Below are 20,629 nucleotides of genomic sequence, written 5' to 3' on the forward strand. Positions count from 1 at the left end.
GGAACGCTGCAAGTACCGGGTCACCAAAAACTGTGGGCGTGTGGTGAAGAAAGGCAGGCAGCAAAGTAGGAAGCCACAGTTTATTGGGCAGCGCGATCAGTGGCTGCCAGAGGACTGAACTGCCTGGCACAGAATGCCAGGGAAGCGCATGTCGCGCGGCGCGTAGCGGTGGCAACTTATTCTTCGTCGGCTGCCACAAAGGAAAGAATATCACGATTGAAAATTCACTGATGAAGGAAAGAAATAACGTCGCGTTTAAGGGATGCGCTGGAGGCGTGGAAAATATCACATGTGGGGGGAAGCGAGTTCAGAAGAATTTGGCATCGGGTAATTGGATCGCTGGGGCAGAAGCGTTTAACGTAGAAGACTGGTGGATTACGAAAAGCCGCGCGAGGAATACAAAAGTTTAGGAGGCTCAGCAGGAGTGGCGAATCAACACGGGCATGGACACATTTGTACAGAAATAGGGCGTCGGCGATAGAGCGACGTGTGGCCAGTGGGTGAAGGTGAAAATATTGCAATAGTGTGTCATAGTCATACAATAACTTTTTTCGTAAAAAAACATTGTGTATGATATGGAGCGCTCGTTTTTGTACAGCCTCAAGACGCTTTGTATCAGTACCTGAAAGTGCGTTCCAAGCAACAGAGGCATATTCAAGCCTGGGAAGAACATAGGACTTGTAAAGTTTAACGAAGACAGCAGGAGTCTGAAACTCTTTGCATGTATATGACAGGAGGCCCAGCGTGCGAAGGGCGGAAGAACGAACCGCTGCGACATGTTCATGGAATAGCAGCTTGGCATCAAAAATAACTCCTAAATCTCGGATACTGTCAACACGACATATTTCAATGTCGGAGAAGTATCGAAACACAGAGATATTTGTCTTGCGTGTGAACGAGACAACCTTCGTCTTTGCGCTGTTAATTTTGAGACCGTTGGCACTGCACCATGACAGTATACTGGATATACCTGCCTATAGCTGTAAGCAGTCGAAAACCGAAGAGATCGCTTTCATTAATTTGAAGTCATCCGCATACTGAAGTAGAGTAGAATGTTTGAGGCAGGATGACATGTCATTCACAAAGATATTAAAAAGCAGGGGACCTAGGTTGGATCCCTGAGGGACCCCAGATGTGGGAATATATGCATCTGAGTACGTGCCCGAGACAAAAACAGAACAGGAACGCTGACTTAGGTATGACTCGAAGAATGCAACAAGCGGGTCAGAAACACCGGATGTACGTAGCTTATCTAGTAGGAGCCCGTGACTCATTAAATCGAAAGCTTTTGACACATCGAAGTAGACAACATCAATCTGACCGCGAGCACTGACGACAGGGGCAACGGAAGACATGAAGGATACCAAATTTGTTACCGTAGATCTGCCTGCCATGAAGCCATGTTGAGAGTCAACGAGCTTGCGTTTGAAAAACGACGACAAGTGCGTATATATGATGTGCTCAAACGCCTTAGAAGGCGCGCATAGAATACTGATCGGTCTGTAGTTGGTCGCAATGTGCCGGTCTCCTGACTTGTGGACAGGAATCACAACGGATGACTTCCAGTGACTAGGGAAATTATTGCATCTCAGTGACAAGTTATAAATAAACGATAGTACAGGTGTAACAACATCAGAGTAAGCTTTCAGAAAAATAGCTGGAATTCCATCAGGGCCAGGTGTTGTTGTGGGTTTCAACCTGCGGATCGCGTCGCTTACATCACTCTCAGTGATAACAAATGTAGGCAAATCATCAGTGTACGGTGCGGTCTCGAAATCAGCGGAAGCAGTAGTGTTACTGGTACCGCCGTACACCGAACTAAACTGCGCAGCAAACATCTTTGCAACGGTTGGGGGGTCAGAGTACAAGGCGTGACCGTCACTGAGAGAAGGCGACATGACCGGACCTCGTTTCTGAAGTTTGTGCCACTTCCAGATGTTACGAGTATTATCATTTACATTCGCTTCGACGGTGCTCAAGTGCAACCTGCGGTCGTGCACAACGGCTTTTTTCAAACGTGCGCGAAAAATAACAAATTGTTCGTAGTCAGCCGCGTTCCCATGTTTTTTATACCTCCTGTGAAAATACTTTTTCTTACTGAGATAGCGACGCGATTCAGGGGAAAACCAGTGTGGATACTTTGAACGACGAGGCGTATACTGCGGAACATACTTATTAATGCTGTCAACAAAAATTTCGGTAAAGCGGGATACGGCGTCGTTGGGGTCAGAACAGCTAAGTACAGACGAGAAATCACACGAATCAAGATGATGATAGAGGCCGACATAGTCTCCTCTATTGAGAGCCAACCTCGAGGACTGGGGACGCGTGACATGGGCCCGTACGTGTGGGAGTACAATGGACAGAGGGGGGTGATAAGCATCAATAGGAACGATAGGCGAGAGAGAGCGCTCGACAGAGGCACTGAAGTTTGAAAAACATAAGTCCAGCGTGTAACCGTCCTTGTTAGGGACATTATTCAGTTGCATGAGCTGATGAAAGTGAGCAAAGTCAAGAAGTGAATGGCAGAAACGGACTGAGCAGGAGCTATGCGCTGTTACGTTATTGCTAGTAAAGTCGACACCAGGAGCATTGAAGTCACCCAAGATTAATTGTTTTACATTGTAGTCGAATTTATTTTTCTCCCAGAAGTAGGAAGTGCCTTTCAAGGGCATCTGGGCTATATCCAGGGTGAAAGTAGTGCACGCCTATTAGTATACGGTCATTGCCACTGAGGATGAGCTCAACCCAAACACAATCGGGCACTAGCTCAAGATCGGAACGACGGCGACAGCTATAACGGGATCGCACAGCAATAAGCGAACCGCCACCCCTTTGGGCTTGCGTCTGACAACGGTCGGACCTAAAGACAGTATAATATTCTAAAAAACACCAGGAACTTGGTATGCCTGGCCACAGCCACGTCTCAGTCAAACAAAGGACATCCGAATCAAGATCAATGACATTGTGGAAGCACTCAAGGTTTTTCGTACGAAGGCCGCGGACATTCTGATAATATACGGTGCAGTCAAACACATTATTTCTGCCGTTATGCAGGTACTGCATTGTGTTGAGGGGAGGTGGCAGCGTCATCGCGGGGAGCCGCTTGAATCATGGTAGGTCGGAGAACGCCAGAAAATTCACGGAATAGACAGTCGCTTGGCCAGACGTTCTCATCCAGCAACTTCGTGATGTCGGCGTCACTGCAAGTAACGTGGAATGACGCATAGGCCGGGCTGCGGGTAATCAACTTGGTGCACACGGGAGACACTACACCTACACTGTCTCGCAAGTAGGACGCGACGTCTTCAGAACTAGTCGACGGGCAGAGACGGGTTTACAGACGAGCGCGTTTACATGAAGGCGATAAAAGTCGACTGGAGGAGACAAGTCGATTGCCCCTCTGCATATAAACCGGCGTACATCGACTTAAAAGGGAAGTCGACACAGAGGAAGGAAGTCGCTACGATGGGGTGGTTCAGACGACAGCTGTCGACTGAAACCGGTCATGCAACTTATCTAGCAGGTTCCCCTAAGCTTCAGTCGAGCGCTGTGCGACCTTGGGAGTCCCAGCCGATTGTCATGTACACCCTCGCCATCCGACATTGACGATTAGTCGACTGGGGCTTTCAATCGATTTATCAGTCCATGTAAACGCAGTTGTTTGGGGATGCGGCCTTGATAGGGTTGCCACTTTTCGGAGTGAAAAATACCGGCTGGGGGAGAGGAGGTGGAATAGATGGAAAGGAGGAAAGGCTCGTGGGAAAGGGAAAGTGGCTGAGGGACGTTCTAGCTGGCTCGATACAACCAATAACAGCTTTGCACAACCACTGCTCTTGTCCCATCCGAACACAAGATGTAATGAATAACAATGAATAATCATAATAATGAATAACTAAGAAAACGACTGGTGACTGTGGAGTTGGGTCTGTGCTCCAGATTTATTCAAGCTGTAGTGGAATGTTGAAGGGAAAACCCCGTAAAAGCCCCTATGAAAGGTCTTGAGCCACAAATACCGGCAAAAGGCTGCCGGTATTACCTTCCAACCGGCAACCGGCAGACCGCGCAAATAACCGGCCGTGCCGGTATAATACCGGCCTGGTGGCAACCCTAGACCTTGAGTAGCGAGGCGGTGGCCTTCCCTCGTGTGACCTCCTTCCTTTCACGTTGGCGGGTCATATTGGGATGTACAGAAAAATGGCCGACAGGAGGAATAGACGGCACTGAAGGAGGCCTCAATGGCGGAAAATGCTGCGGGCGACCGAAATCGTCGTTAGAGGGGCGGCTGTTCCAGGCTGAAGCACTGGCTTCGGGCAGGACTCGACGGTCCTCAGATGCGGCGGGTTGTCTCGACATCAACATCGGTGGTTTAGAGGAAGGCACCGAACTCCCTTGAGGTAAGGTCACTTGCATTGCCGGGGGCAGCTTGCCGATTTCACGCCGGACACCGTTCAGCTGTATAGTGGTCGCCGCGAATCCTTCAGTCATAGCTTTCTTGAGCGTGCGATTCTCTTCGCGCAGGGATATCACTTCATCGGTCAGGAACGACAGTAACGTGTAACAGTATAACAGTAACGTGGCCAGGCTTTTATTTTTCCCGTTCCACGGGATGTAAGTAACAGTTATAACAGTAACGTGGTCCAGGCTTTTATTTTTCCCGTTCCACGGGATGTACATACATTCTCAGATATTGCACGGAACCAGGTGGAAGGTCGTGCACAGCGCATGTAAACACATTCGTCGCCCGACGAGTCTACTTTGAAACTTTGCTTCTCCGTACCACCAGGGGAGAAACGCGGCGCTAGTGTCGCGCTGCCAAACTCCAGGTACAGTGCCCTAGAAGTCTCTTCTAGGGCACTGTACCCGGACGAAATGTCCCCGGGCAAAATGTCCCCAGATGTCGTCCGGTTGCACTGCCGTTGGTACCTCAAATGTGACAAATGTTTTTCATGCTATCATGTGCAGGGTTGATTGATTTAAATCAGCCAGATTTAAATCACCGATTTTAATCGCGATTTAAGTAATCAATATTTAAATCACCTCCCTTATGTTATGTTTGAATTCGAATAGTAAATTAAAACTGGAGACGCTGGGGAAGATGAGACTAAGCCTGGAAATGAACCACAGCCTGAAATATATTATACTTCAGTAACTTTTAGCGCGAACAGCGTCACGTGACCCCTTCAGTGGCTCTCCGGCACACTGGCAAACAATTTGGTTACACATGGCGGATGGTCATTCCACGAGCGTAAAACTTTTCCAGTTATTTCTTTTTCCTATTACTATTCGGTGTAATTCATAATATATAGTTTTCAAATAGATCTCAATTTGCATTAGCTAGTAACTGTTAGCCGCACTGTTAGAAGTCTAGACGCCCTTGTTTGTATGTGCTCAAAAAGTGATTTCGCTACTACGAGGTGGCACACGGAAGCCATGAGGTGAAGATCTGTCTTAGAAGACAAAAATCAACTCAGTGATTTAATCAATATTCATCATATTTAAATGAAAAAAATCTGAATAATTTGATTTTTTTAATCCGCCGAACAAGAATCCAGTTGAGGACTGGCAGACGGCTGAGTGACGGCAGCTGGGGACATTTTGTCCGGGGACATTTTGTCCTACACCCGATGGGAGTGGCAGCGCCATCTGGGATCCCACTCCCCTCCTACATCTGGGATCCCAGATTTCAATCTTTTGGCTTTGAACTTGAGCTCCGACGCACGGAAAATGGGGAAAAGCACTTGTAAACCCTGATAGTAAGTGGCGACATATACGGAAGTATAATGGGATCTTTTGCAGCTAATACTGAAGCGATTTGGACCAAAATGGCCTTGTTCGATAGATTTTCGAATTTCAAACAATTCGCATTGGAGACATTTGCAATTTTCTTAAAAGAAGTTTTTAAAAACCTTACGAAAGCTGCAAAGAATTTATAAGTTCGGTCTCTCGCTTTTGGAAGTTCGTAGCTCGTTTACTGGAGCACATATGTGAAATGTAATCAGTAGCATTTACGCGGAATTCTTTCTTGAATATTTACGTGTCCATGTCATGTCTGTCCATGCCTCCAGTTGTTCACAATATTGAAAACACTTAAGGTATGTACGGCTCTGTGAACTGCCCCGTCTTGCCATCGTACAGTAGCGCCACATTGCCGGTCACAAGAGAACTTAACATCGTTCCGCGGAATGCAGTCACTGTTCTGGTACCCTATCCCAGAAGGGGTTTCCCTGGCAGCGGAAGCGCCAAATTGAGGTTGTGAAACCTGTCTGGAGAGATCCACGTTGGGTAGGTCGTTGCAAAATAATGGGAAGGCTTTGAGAATAGGGAGAATAGGCGGCATAGACCAGGAAAACTTTGCTACAGAGCCTGCCAATGGACTTACACAATATTCGTCTCGCATCGCATGCACGTAAAAAGAACGGTAGGGTTGGGGGAGGTGAGGCACAGTAAGACCGAGTGGTGTTATCATTCGCTCTTCCGATGTGTTGAAATTGAAAGACAGTCTTCTTTCTTTTTTTTTAATGAGGTAATATCAAACAGTCGAAGACTGGATTATGGAAAGGCCGAAAAATAAGGAATTCCAAGAGGATGTCTGCGAAATAAATAATTTAAGAGTAAAACGTTGAAAAAGACTCCACGTAGAAATTCACTTTTTAAAATAAATTTTTCAAAAGAAGCTCTTTCTTAGGGAGTGACTTTTTCGGGTTAAATGCCTTTCTCAGATTCGGGGGGTAAAAATCGGGCGCTATTTTTAAATCTGTAATTCGGGGAGAAATCGGGCGACAGTTGTACCTTCGGGTGTTATCGGGTGTTTTTGTTTCTCCTCTTGTCTATTAAGGCTACGGTCCCACTCATCACCCGAAAAGTGTCATTTTCAGTCAAAGGTTACACGGCTTCTCGGAAACTTACGTGAAATATGTTGGTACCGTTGAAAAGCTTGTTCTTTGGGCAAGCTAAGCCAAAAACTCGTTTTTTTTATGTGATGATCAGCTGTGGCGTTATAAAGCGAGAAGGACGACCATATCTTCCATTTTTGGTGTTTTTCAGTCAAGCATGATGCGAACACCAAAAGAGATAGCGCTGTCAATCTTTTTTCAAAGTGACGTTGCACAGTATACAAAGGATAGTCAAGAACTTTTTTTCTCGCGTAAAGTGTCATTAATTGATTATTGCCTATCAAATTTAAGAAAAAAACGCTACTTTTACACTTGCCATAAAAAGCTATTCTGTACTTATTCTCGGCTGAAAATATGATCAGCGGGCAGGTAATTATCAGCAGGAGTGATGTCCAAAGTTTTATCGCAAATGAAAGAATAATAAATAAACTAGCGTGGTTCAAAATCGCACACAGAAATGCAGAAAATATGGTGACAGGCGCCACCTGCCGTACGCGTTTGAAACCAGCGGCAGCTTCGCGTTACAAGAGGTTGCCGAGAGATGGCACGGGTTCCTATGTGCTGATCACGTGATCACGTAGCGGTTCTCTGTTCTCTGACCACCCTGACTTACGAAACGTTGGCCCCGTGCGTGATCCCGTATACGCAGGTTCCTGCCGCGTGTATTTTTGTTGATCGTACGGTTATATTGTGTCCGTTTGGCTGAATTTCGTGCTGAGGAGTTGCATCATTCTCCATTATGCTGGTCGCCAATCGTCCTTTTGTAGTACTGCAGGGCTGCACATTGGCACGTGTGGGTACGTTGTCCTCATGTGATTTCTTTATTCATATGTGTTGAAGTCAGGAGTTGAGAGCACCGGGCCAACCGCATGGAGCCAGTTTGGCTTAGATCAGCCAGTTACCCACACACTGCAAGCAAACACCACTGAGCATTCACACTGGAATGGTGGAGCAGATGCTCTTGGTCGAAGTTCGGCCTTTGTCACGTTATGCGCACCATTTCGTCGTGTATTCGATCACCCAGGATTGTAATCAGACTGCCTAGAAAATCACTCTCTCGCAAAAGCAACATATTTCGTTGCTGCCATCTTTCCTGCATATTTCGTGTTTCTGTTCGTGCTTCCGGATTACTGTTCGAGCTAAATTTAGATAGCAAAGAAGAGCGTTTACTATTATTATTTTTGGTGTGTGTTGTTGTTGTTCTACCCTGACAATTACGTCCCCCGCGGGGTGCAGGTTTGATAGGTATTTTCTCAGTCCTATTTTAGGCCCCCTTACTTTTCTGTTGAAATTATTCCTGTACTGTGTGAGAAATTTTCTACCTTTACGAATAACTGGACTCGAAATGTGGTACGTTACCAGATAGAGATGGAACGCGTTACTTTCGTCGTTACCGCCCACGTGATCAGAACAGTGACCGTCGCGACGTCGTTGTGTACGATATAACCAGGTCACGCCGGAGCAAGGATGATCAAACAGCATCGAGAAATACACTCAAAGCAAATATATTCGCAGTGGAATGGCGGGAGAGAGGCTCTTGGCGGAACTTTAGACTATGCAAAACGGAGTAATCACTTCGTCGTGTAACTGATCACTCAAAATTATATTCATTTTACCTAGAAAAATTACTTGCTCGCAGAAGACTGATTGAAGTCAAATTCACTAAACGAGTAATCGATCTTCACGTGTTACGTACAACTCGGTCGTGACGTTGTCCGCTCCACTGAGGTAAACGCTGCAGCTTTCACAGAGGCATAATTCCATCCGAAACATGTCTACCTCATGCTACTTTCAAAAATAAAGATACCGTTCGAGGCAAATTTCGCCAGCGTTCCAATTCGAGAAGCGACATGAGAAGTGCGGCAGACACCGCGTTCAGCGGTGCGTGCAAAATCTCGCCCTTGAAGTATGGAGCCAGGGCACATCATCACGACAGGTAGCTGTGGGTCAGCTTCTTCGCTTCTTTTGTCTTTCAAACACACTTCTCTGTTGGGTTCAGTTTGCTTTCTCTCCGTTTCCTTGTTTGCAATTGCAAGGTACCATGCTCCTTTCTACCCAACCCCAACCTTCCAGAGAAAAGAAAGAGAAAGAGTCGTCCCCCTGTCATTCACAATTGCGCCGTTCCTCGACAAGAACAAGAACAAAAAAAGAGTAAGCGCTATACTTACGCATACATATACGTACCGTACATGTTTGTATTCCAATATATGTTGTATATGTATCCAATTACGGTTATTCAACGAGTAGCTTAATTTATTCGTATTCAATTCCATTTTAAAATGACTATTCACACGTAGCATTTCTTTGCCTAGGTAGTCGCTGTGGGTCAGTTTTGGTGAATTTACTTCCTTGTGTCTTGCAACAATGCGGCCTGTACAGTCATGGGGCTCCCGAGATGTGATACCGCTAGATATATTGAGATATATTTTTGCCTGTCAATTTTGTTGCTTTCCCCCCGCATTTTATTTCCCTCTTTACACATCACACCTCTCGTCATCTCACAAAGCGATAACACGAATCGCAGCCAAATAGAAAAAAAAAAAGTTATCTTCACCTACTAGTCACGGCCGCTACTATACGGAATACGGACAGGTTACATAGCGTATAATCGTCGACTTCCCTATTTTACTTCGGTTATGCCATTCCTTTGATTCTTATCATTTTGTGTGCGTACTGTGAGTTAAACTTCTAGTTTCAACAGAAGTGGTAATTTCATAATTCATTTCAAGAAATCCTGTTTCTGTAAGCTGTATTGAGATAAAACTGCTACCGATCGGCACGTGAACAGACTCTTCACAGATGATTGCAATTATTTAGTATTTGCGTCCATTTTTTATGACGGTTGTTTGACCATTTTGCGTTTGAGATATATATTTTTGTATATCTCAAATATATTATATTTTGCACAGTCTTCGTCACACGCTACGCGCGCGGCAGCTACCCCCGTGCTACTCAAACCACGAAAGCACCAAAAATCAACTCGCCGTCTTGCACGACAGTTTCAGAAGGCTTTTACGAGACAATGCTCAGACAATGCGAGACAATGGCATACAGCAGAGACTCAAGGTCAAAGGGTCCAGTCGGGAGAATCGCGCGCGGGACAGCTGTCCCCCGCGCGATTCCCCCTTTCGGGGTCATCCACGGAAACCCAGAGCCGTGGCGTCCCGCGCTTGTGGCCGCCTCATCCAACGTGCTATCTCATCCACCGTGCCGCCTCATCCAATTTCGTGCCACCTCATCCACCGTGCCATGTCATCCATCGTGTCGTTTTGTCCATCGAGCGGCCTCATCCATTTTGAGCTGATCAGACGACATGCCAGGTCATCCACCGTGCCACCTCATCCACCGTGCAAGGTCATCCACCGTGCCATGTCATCCAACGGGCTGGATCATCCACAGACCGTCCCACCTCAGCCATCATGCCATGTCATCCATCGAGCTTGGTCAACGTACGAACTTGCTTTTGTTTCTTGTCCTCGTGAGGTCAGTGACCGATAGCTCCCGACAGCGCCAAAATATTTCTCATAATTCTCTTTATTCTAGTATTTTTTGCTGTGAAAATAACGGCCAGTGCATGAGCAGGATACTAAAGTGTGCATACGATCAGTGAACGGATGCAGTATGCACCTGAAGTGGCAACATTGCAACTATGCAATGTTGTACTTGGAATGCAGACCTGTAGCACGCAGTGTTGCTGCGAACCACTGCTGCGCCAGACGAACTCTCCCAATTGCGCAACTTGTTGCGTGGAAACCGACATAGAGCACTATACGTATTATCCTGCAACCGGTACCTCTCATAAAGACCCATCCTCCAACACCACTTACGACAACGTAACGTCACTTTGGCCACGGTGACGCTGCTCGGCCCGGTCCTGCAGTACCAGGGAGCGGTTACGACTGCCCTCTTGAGCTTTCTTCTTGCCACCGGCCTCTCGATAAGCCTCTAAGGCCCTTTTTCTTTTTTGTGTGTGTTCTTTTCCCTTTCTTTCTTTTCTTTTTAAATTAAGGAATAGCAAGTTGGCCTCCGCCTAACTAACATTTCCTCCCCCACTTTTTTTTCTTTTTTTTTTCAATAAACGTATTCCTCCCACCCCCGCTGGTGTGTCGGCAACACCAACAGCAAAATCACACTTCTGTTATTTGAGAATCATAAGGGTGTGCTTACTTTTAACCCATGGCAATCTGCTGAAAATTCGCTTTCCTGAACCAGTTCGGACCTATATTTTGCGCTGCTGAACCCGAACCGAACTGAAAAATAAAGGTTCCGATCCCTGGCCTCAAATGAAGTGCTTGTGCACGCTGTGGGGCTGTATAAACACGGTAGTGTGAGCTTTATAGTGCGTGAAAATTCATATTTCGGATGTTAGTGTTAGTGGACGAGACCTTGCATATACAGGAACGAAATATGCAAAACATGCAAATCCGCGACCTGGACATCAACATAAAAAGGATTACTGCATGATGACGCCCTGAGGACCCAGTGCCAACGAAGAGAAGCAGTCGAAGTGATGTTGGCCGTCCTCCAGGTGGAGCAGGGTCTTTGATCTACCTCCCCATAAATGTCTGGTTCAACACTGTGCATTCTATCATCCTCATTTCCGTTCTTTTTTTTTTCTTAATACACATATCCCCCATCATCCTCAGCTATCCAAACACTGCTGACAATTCTACCTTTCACGCAATTTAAATTTAGCCAATTCAGCTACAATACAATTTTTGCTGTCTTCCGTTCAAATCTACCTGCCGCTGCAGAGCAGCATTTTTGTTCAATCTGCTGCCACATGTTGAAACATTTCTATCGCAAACATCACAATCCCAGTGTTGAGTTTGTTCCCCAGTTAAGAAAATGTGTCACATATTTTCACCCTGATAAAAAAAGCTCCCGGACACAATTGTAAGAAGGGACTCGTTGGACGAATTCAGTGTACTGTTGAACAGCCACGGACGACACTAACTCAGAACAAATCTCGTCGTTCGTGTCACAGCTTTCTTGAGATCTAGAATGCGTTGTGAATAAGCGCTGTGGTTACGCCTGTAATGCTTTGTCCCACAGCATCCCACACGAAAACATCTGCCAATCAAGTCCCTTTCACAGACAAGACACTGATGTGTTCGAAATATATTGTCAATTGAAAAACATTTCACATCTCAACCTGTCTTACCGGGGAAAGTGGGGAGATGTGCGTGCATCATACTCGATATGCTCCCCGCCTTCGGAGCGCTCGCTTACTGGGTCAGTTGGGGAGCTAAAGTGGGTCGTGATAGTATCCTTATCCACCGTGCCATCTCATCCACCGAGCTGGGTCATCCATCGGGTTAGGACATCCACCGAGCTGGAACATCCATGCCGTGCCATCTCATCCACAGAGTTGTTTCATCCACCGTGCCATATCATCCATCAGTGGATGAGTTGGCATGGTGGACGACCTGGCGCGGTGGATGAGGTGACACGGAATCGGCGTCCCGCCGTAGCAAGTTCGTAAGTAAATTCATGATGGCTACCGTTAGACCGTAGCCATCTGCCGGAAGCTGCCGTTTACACAATGGTCCAGGGAAAATGGCGGGCGCCCAAACCACGTGATCTCGAAGAGCCACTTACAGCGTCCCCAAGCTGCTGCGCGGGAAAAAAGCTGACGCCCAGTGCGCATGCGCAGACCGACCTCCTTTCCCAACCTCCTTCCCCTTCTCTGCTCGGCTTTTTCGTCTCTCCTCTCGTCCCCCCTGCCCCCACCCGACTCGTCCGTTGGTTTGTCTTCGGCGCTTGCTGTCTTGCTGTAGAGCAACGATCATGCTGTCCCGAAGCAGACAATCAAAAAGCGATAGTGTATGACAAATCCACTTTATTTGTCCTCGAGAACTGCCTCGAAAAAGCTACAGTACATATCTTTTTACGTCTTGTAACAGGCTTCACTGGAGCTTTAGGTGCTTCGACATCCAAGGGCCGATCAAAAGCCAATGCTGAGCTATGTGCGACGTTGTTGCCGGTGGCTGCGGGAGAACTAAAACAAAACAAAAAATATATTTATGATCCGTAACTCTGCACGAAAATCACCGCTATGATAGGCAATCTATCTTGATTTCGTATTTGAACACCGAGGCATTTGTCACGAATGTTCTTAGATCACAGTAAATGAACGGCTGCGACGCGCATGAGGGGCAACTAGCATAACCACACATAATTTGATTAACGGCATATCAGAAACGTACAAGTTACGGCAATGCACTGCACAATGAAACGCCGCTAACATACCGAGTGACTCGTAAATGTACGTAATACACTTAACGTGATAAACCTGCATTACTTCCTTCAGTCACAAAAAACTAATCAAACTTGTCTTACCGTTCACCTGCAGTACGTCGGAAAGAGTGCAGACTTCCTCTCTGACGATTTCTGCGTCCTTTGGAAGTGCAGGGATTCCATGTCATGTTCGTCTTCCCGCTGTTGCGATGATGAGGTGGATGTGCCATTCCGTTCTCACATTAGCAGTTCGCCACAACAATCTAAATCTAAAGCATTCAAAACCCTCAAACTACCCCGTAGCGTTTGCGTGCACAACGGTTGCAGTCCAAGAGAACACGCGTGGCCGGACAGACGCTATGTCGTTGTTTCTCCTCCGTTCGACTGCTTCCGTTGAGCGGTTCGCGCATTCGGATGCTCGCTCCTCAGTCAAATGACTCTCGCCCAATCAGCGCGAAGGAAACTGACGCCAGTTTTTTAGACCAATGAACATCCAAATATTTATACATATAATGCGCAGCCAATGAGAGATCTTCCGAGCTGGCACGCTGGTGGCGACAATATTTTCGAGGCGGTGCGTGTTGCTTTAGAGCCGGCGGCTGCCGTAGCCTTAAGTCTCTTCCTAATCTCTCATTTTTGTTCTTTTGTTGCTATTTTTGCGAGATCGTGACCTTCCAGCGGTTATCCCCGAAGGCATAGACAGTGTTGACACACCTGGGTGTATTGCTTGGAAAGTAAGTGACCCATTCTTACATGTGTTACACGTGGCGACCTTTGTTCGTCTTCAGTGGAAATGTCACTTGATGATTTCATAGTGACTGGAATTCGGGGAGAAATCGGGTTTAACCCGAATTGGTCGGAGGTCAGTTCGGGGGGGAATAACTGGGCGGAATGGGGTTTAACCCGAAAAAGTCACTCCTTAGTCACTCCTATCCACAGCTGTAAGATCAACCCCAGTACACGAGGGATTGTGCCAAAAAGTGGCATGCGCTGGACAAGGTCATACAAAGTTTTTTTAAATGCATAAAAAGCATTTAGCACATTAATTCCCAATACCTGTCTTGAGCACAGCGTTGTGGAACTACCTGATGTAGCAGATGTAACTTTTCTAATATATATTTTTCATTTCTTGGTGGCTTCTGGCTTTCGATAGTTCGGTCTTCCGAGTTCTCGGCCTCTTTAGTTTTCAGCTTACAGAGTGAAGTCTGTAGTCTTACACACAAACATGTCGTTAGATTAGTGTCTTAGATCAATATCTCATAAGTGCCCGTGCCCAGGCTCGGGCGGGTCCAGGAAAAAATGTTCCAAAAAAATGTCCCCGAAAAAAATGTTCCCTGAAGAAATATGCCCTGGAAAAAAATGTTCCCTGAAGAAACGTGCCCTGGAAAAAATGTCACCTACCACAGTAATTTTTTTACACCCCTATGAGTGTAAAATGAGTGTTAGATAACTCACACCCTTATGAGTGTAAATGCTACACCCCAATGATGGGTGTAACAGGGGTGTCACATATTACACCCAAAACAAGTGTGCTTACTGGGTGTATTGACAAAAAAAATGGCAGGTTCTGAAAGAAAAAGAGGCTTGCTCCCAAAATTCACGGAACACTAGTTGCACTGATGGGCTGTACGCCGAAATAAATCTTTTAAAATAAAACATTAAAAAATCCACGCTTAGAATTCCACCCTTCGAAATCCATTTTCGGAAATAAACCGTTTAAAAATACACGTCCTCAAAATAAACGCTGTTAAAATAAATCATGATTAGGCTTAGGAAGGTAACGCTCCGTATCAAAGTAGTGATAGCCGTATGGGCGACACGATGTTCTTTTCGGCGAAACATGCTATTATGATGTTTCTTACTCATGTTTGTATTGTTCTCAATTACATAACAACTTAGGATTTCGAAATATACAGCTTGGGTGCGTTTTCTTATTTAACCCGAGTAGCCAGGAGTTGGGTAACAACGTCAGAGCCTTTATCATCACGTGACTCCAGAGTAGCCACCTTTGACCGTAATTTTCGAACGGCTAGAGTTACTCTGCGCTCAAAATGGCGGACTGGCCTGACGGGCGAGACGATGTGGAAGTGCTGGCAGACACTCTGTTTAACAACTTAACGCAGATGCGTGCACTCCAGCAGATTTTGAAAATGCTCGACAGGTTTTAACCAGTCCTACATTTCGAAAATGAACACCACCCATATTGTCTGTCAACACAGACTTGTACGTATTTGGAGTATTGTATTACAGTTTGCGGTATTTTGGTACTCTACTCAATACTTTTTGTTTTGTGTATTTGTACTCTATTTAAAATACATTTTATGGTATTTTCTACTCAATACTCTAATTACATATTTTGGACCTCCCTCTCAAACTTTCTTGCCATTATGTTGCTTGTTCAGTGGAAATTTCTTGAGTCCCTCGGACTTGACCCGGACATTGGCCCTTCTTGGAAGTCTCCATTTAGAGATCTTGCCCCGTATGTATTAATCCTTAGCGGGTGAGGGTTCTTTTATGTGTGTCCTGACGTGGTAACGCCGAATTCTGACCTCGCCGAGCAGGGACCTGCTAGAAGTTTGATTTGTTCTGGGTCAGATATATTTAGTGGAGTTATATGATATCACTTTGTCATCTTTTTGGGACTTGTGTTTAGATGACTCCTATCACACAGGGACGGCTTGCATAGTACGCGGGTTTTAGGTGGTTCATGTCACATAGCGGCGACTCGCCGCATTGACCAGTGACTGGTGACTTCTTGCGTTCAAGGATAAATAGTATCTTAATTGTATTTCAAATACTTTTTGAAGTATTTCGTACTCTTTCTTAATTATTTTAATTTTCATGTATTTATACTCTATCTTAATCACATTCTATCGTCAGTATTTATTATCTTATCTTAAATACATTTTTTAGTATCTTGTACATGTCTGTGTCAACAGGACGGTTGGTAGCAGACGACGATGCGTCGTCTGCTACCTTGTGTGTGACGTCAGAACGACGGCTACCCTTCTTCAGAGCTATACAAGAGTAGAGTAGGGTTGTCACTCCCTGGCTACTCTGGCTAATTTTTGTCGCAGAGTTATGACGTCATTTCCGCTAATCTGGCTACTCTGGCTATTTTTCGCCGGCTGAGAGTAACTCGGAGTTGCCAGAGTTGAATAAGAAAACGCACCCCTTAAAAGTGATGACGACGATGCGCGTATGAATACAGGACACGCACACTTGATCATACCTGGGTAGTAATAGCATTACTGTAATGAAATTACAGTAAGAAATTACTTTTTCTGGTAATTTGTAATGTAATGCATTACTTTTGATATTAGGTAATTTGTAATGTAATTTAATTACATTTGGGCTGTAATTAGGGAAGTGATACTATGGCTGCGTTCCAATACCTCGCGCCCGCGAAGCCGCCTGACTAGGCAGCTGAGTAGACCCCTTTGCTTGTCACTACTGGAACAGGCTTGCCTAGCCGAGGCGCCATCTCGTTGCTCACGGAAGAAATGCGTACGGCGCAAGCGCAGCAGGACTCTAATGCGCTAAGTTTGTAGGACATCGTGCATAAACTGTCACCTTCACAACTAAACATGTGTTGCAACTCTCTACGCAGTATAGGTGATTATTATTGATGATGACTGATATTAGGTAATTTGTAATGTAATTTAATTACATTTGGGCTGTAATTTTAATGACATTACTCATTACTTTTTACAAAAGAATCGAGTGTGTGTTCTGTGTTGGCACTTGGCAGAGAGTTGGGGGACTGGCGAGTGAAAAGAATTCCAACGTCACTATGAACGGTGACGCACTCAATCGGCACGTGAAACGTCAATAGGTCTCCGGTAATTTCTTGCGGAACTGACGTCACTGAGCAGGTGACACTCTACTTCCGTGTCTAGCACTCCGCGGCTGTATCATAGTGTTTTGCGGTTGTCGCTCGATTTCGCGTTGATTTCCTAGTCGCGCTAAAAATATTATGGGTGGGTGTTCAGCGTATGCTTGTACGAACTCATCGCAGAAAGGATTTAAGCTTTTCCGATTCCCGTGGAACGCTAAACGGCGAAAGCAGTGGGCTGTCGCAGTGAAAAGGGCTGACCCCAACAGTGAGTTATGGATGCCTAACCATAACTCGCGGATCTGCGAGGTCCACTTCGTATCGGGTTAGTACAAAACTCACGAAGGTAATGAACACGTTGTAGTTACTTTATGTTCGTTTGTTTGTTTTGTAAAGGCTGTCCATCCAGCGACCCGGTAGACGTCGACTACATTCCATCGAAGTTCAGCCACGACGAGAGGAAGGCTCGAAAAGCTGACGAGAGACACGAAAGGTATAGGTCGGAAAACTTCACAAAATGACTTTGTGAAGCTGTCGACCAGCGTAGACGGAAATCTTCTTTTATCGGTGACGTCAGTTTTCATCGTGCTTCTGTTTGGTTCTCGTTGTTAGGAGCCAGCGCTACATGTCCCTTGCTGCGAAAAGGGCGAGCAGCTTGTCATCTGGGAGGAACGGTGATTCTTCGGGAAATTATGATTATTCTCATGAAGAAAATGGTCAGTCATGCTGACACACCTCTGTCTGATGACGAGACCGGAATCGGTTAGTTTTTCCCTTCAATATATGCGTAGTTGAGATCATTAGCATCATTCTCTCACAGTCGTCTTGTGACATGAATATCGTTATGCTCATATGAGTTATGTCCCCTCTTGTGTACAGAGCGGTCCAGACAGATCCAGTGTCCTACCTGTGCACAAACTGCACAAACCTACGCATGGAAAATGAGGCACTCCATCTATACAAGTTGCTGAGCTGGAGCAACAAAACGTTGTGTTGAGGAAAAAGGCAGGTGACGCAACTGATATTTCCCAGGTCCAAGATGACGAATTCTTGTTCTACACAGGTGCGTTGTTTAAATTCCTTCCTGAATGTCACATAACACCAGTAGTTCAACTGCTTGGAATATGGCATCACGTAAAAGTGCTAAAACCTGGGGTAAAACACTGACTAAAAAGACAAACACTGCGCTACTGTCAATACACATATGTGTTAACAGTAGTGCTGTGTTGTTTGTCTTTTTAGTCAGTGTTTTACCCCGGGTTTTAGCGCTTTTATGTGATGACTTTGTACCAACAGGTTCAGAGGAGTGTTTTAATTGCATTATATCTTATTACTTCTACATGTTGCAGGCCTATCCAAAGCTCTCTTTCTGGCGATCTTAACCTCTATTGTACCAGCGTTGCCATCACCACGTTCAACATTTCCATATCCTTGTCAACTTTTTATGTTTCTGATGAAGCTCCGTTTAAATACTGCATTCCAAGACCTGGCCTACCGGTTCCATGTAACATCAAAAACTCTGCGAAAGTCCTTCAGAATGTGGCTTGGGTGTGTCTCTGTGATCGCAAGGCAGCTGGTAGCTTTTCCCACTGCTGAGGTTGCAAGGAGCTGGCTGACGGAAAAGGACACATTACATTTTCCAAGGCTACGGTGCATCATCGACGCGAAGTGCACGTTGCAAGGTAAGGAAACTTTCTCGGAACTTGCAGAATGGGATGCCTTTCAGTAAGAGTCAAAATATATGCCAGCAGCCAATACAACCAGCTGAACTTACACACAACTACTAGGCCAACAAACTTAGAGACCCAACAGGAAACATGGAGCAACTACAAGCAACATTGTACCTTGAAGTATTTGGTGTGCGTCAACTCCTTGGGGGCTGTGTGCTTCATCTCAAAGGCTTATGGAGGAAGGATATCAGACAAACAGATGGTCCTCAGAAGTGGTGAGCTCAACGTTGGTTTGGGTGCAACGATGCCTTTAACTACACTTCTGTAACTCTATTCTCTGCAGGGTTGCTTGATCTGCTGGAAGAGGGAGACCAAGTGCTCGCTGACAGAGGATTCCTTCTACACGAGGAGTTCTTTCTGAGGAACATACAGCTCATCACTCCCAGCTTCACAAAGGGAATGAAGCAGTTGCCACAAGAGCTGGTGTGCCGATCTCGGAGGATTTCATCGTCCAGAATAATCGTGGAACGAGCAATTGGTCACTTAAAGAAATGGAGAATAATGACTGGAACAGTGCCACACTTCTTACGTAGGGAATACAGTGACATTCTTGTTGTCGTAGCAGGCCTAACCAACATGATGCCGCCCCTGGTGAGGGATTGACTACAGCTGTGTACACTGACATTGTTGATACCATTATGTATTGTTTGTGCACATGTTCACGCAGCTTCTGTATCACATTAAAATTGATACTGCTCTTGGATAAAAGCATTTATTGCACACAAACATAGCATTTTGAATCACAAATTCACCTGAAGCTGTAAAAGCAGCTGTACAACATTCACACTTTTGGTGTTTTCAGTTGTCCAAGAGTATTCTTGGAAGGATTACGTCTTTGAAAAACATAGTTATTTTGTCAATATTCCTTTCCAAAAATTCACAGTCCTTGGTGACAGTGAGCAACACTCCCCCCTGGTCAACATAGAGGAAAACATAACACATATCAATTTTGTAACTGTTCAGGTGCAGCTGTGTTTGCACCTGATAGTAGTATTTATGCGTTATCTTCAGTGTGCCATCCGGAGAGAGACAAAAGTTAGTCTGCTCCTGCCCTTTCTCAATTAAATTTGCTGGTGCGACATCCCTGAGAGAGTATAAACACTTCACTTCAACCAATACTGGTTCATGACAGTCACATTCAAAAATACCATCTGGGCTGCATCCGAGGAAAGGGAAGGCTGGGTCTATCATGAGTCCACATGCAGAAAGTCGCGCATTTATGTGGGAGGACTTCAGAATGTCCAGGAGCCGTTCCTTTGCAGCATTTTCATTGTCTATGCCATACTTCACAGCAGGGGAATTGATCACACCAGGTGCTAAAATCCTCTTTGCCAAAGACTCAGTCTTCTTCATTCGAGATGTACATACATCTTTCATCAAGGACGCTGTTATTCTTCCCCTTCTATGTCTGAACCACAGTGGTGAACTGGACTGGCCCCTTGTCAGAACCTCAATTTCTGCCGCAGACTCGGTGGAGATAGTTAGGTGTTCCATTGCAAAAGTACACATGTCTTTAATGTCATTGCCTGTGAAGCCCCTCTTCCTTTCTTCTGAGATGGTCATACCACACAGCGGTTGGTCAACTGTCAGACAGAACTCTGGAGGTTCTGCTTCATGGCTCATTTCAGCTGGTCTTCGGTTTTCATTGATGCAAACCAATCAGAAATATCTTGCATCTGGGGCCACCTGAAAGCAGAAAAAAAAGACAGAGAGAAAGAGAGATGCATGTATTCTGATAGCCGCAACACAACATTACAAGCATACCTACAATAATACAATGTACAGCTGTTCTACGGGCTGCATCTCGCTAGTGCTACATTACCTGTTTCAACTTTTCTGCAAACGCTCCAAAATCAACACTTAGCGATTGTTCATTCACTGTTTGTGTTTTGCTTCCACTGTCCATTTCTTTTGTTGGACGGTGGCGC

The 20,629-nt window shown here is 45.5% G+C and overlaps 1 protein-coding gene and 1 long non-coding RNA gene across 2 annotated transcripts; both read left to right on the top strand.

Annotated features, from left to right (window-relative positions):
- The first annotated feature begins 17,218 nt into the window (after nt 1-17,218).
- On the top strand, nt 17,219-17,648 carry LOC135395542 (uncharacterized). The gene is made up of 3 exons (XR_010423156.1): nt 17,219-17,296; nt 17,368-17,464; nt 17,584-17,648. It is a non-coding gene; the product is annotated as an uncharacterized LOC135395542 (long non-coding RNA).
- Nucleotides 17,649-18,508: 860 nt separating this feature from the next.
- Nucleotides 18,509-19,304, top strand: LOC135395742 (uncharacterized). The gene is made up of 3 exons (XM_064626836.1): nt 18,509-18,653; nt 18,698-18,916; nt 18,985-19,304. Exons 1-3 carry the CDS (start codon nt 18,509-18,511, stop codon nt 19,302-19,304), a joined length of 684 nt encoding a protein of 227 aa, XP_064482906.1.
- The last annotated feature ends 1,325 nt before the right edge of the window (nt 19,305-20,629 follow it).

Source organism: Ornithodoros turicata, chromosome 5 (assembly GCF_037126465.1).
Source record: "Ornithodoros turicata isolate Travis chromosome 5, ASM3712646v1, whole genome shotgun sequence".
NCBI lineage: Eukaryota > Metazoa > Arthropoda > Arachnida > Ixodida > Argasidae > Ornithodoros > Ornithodoros turicata.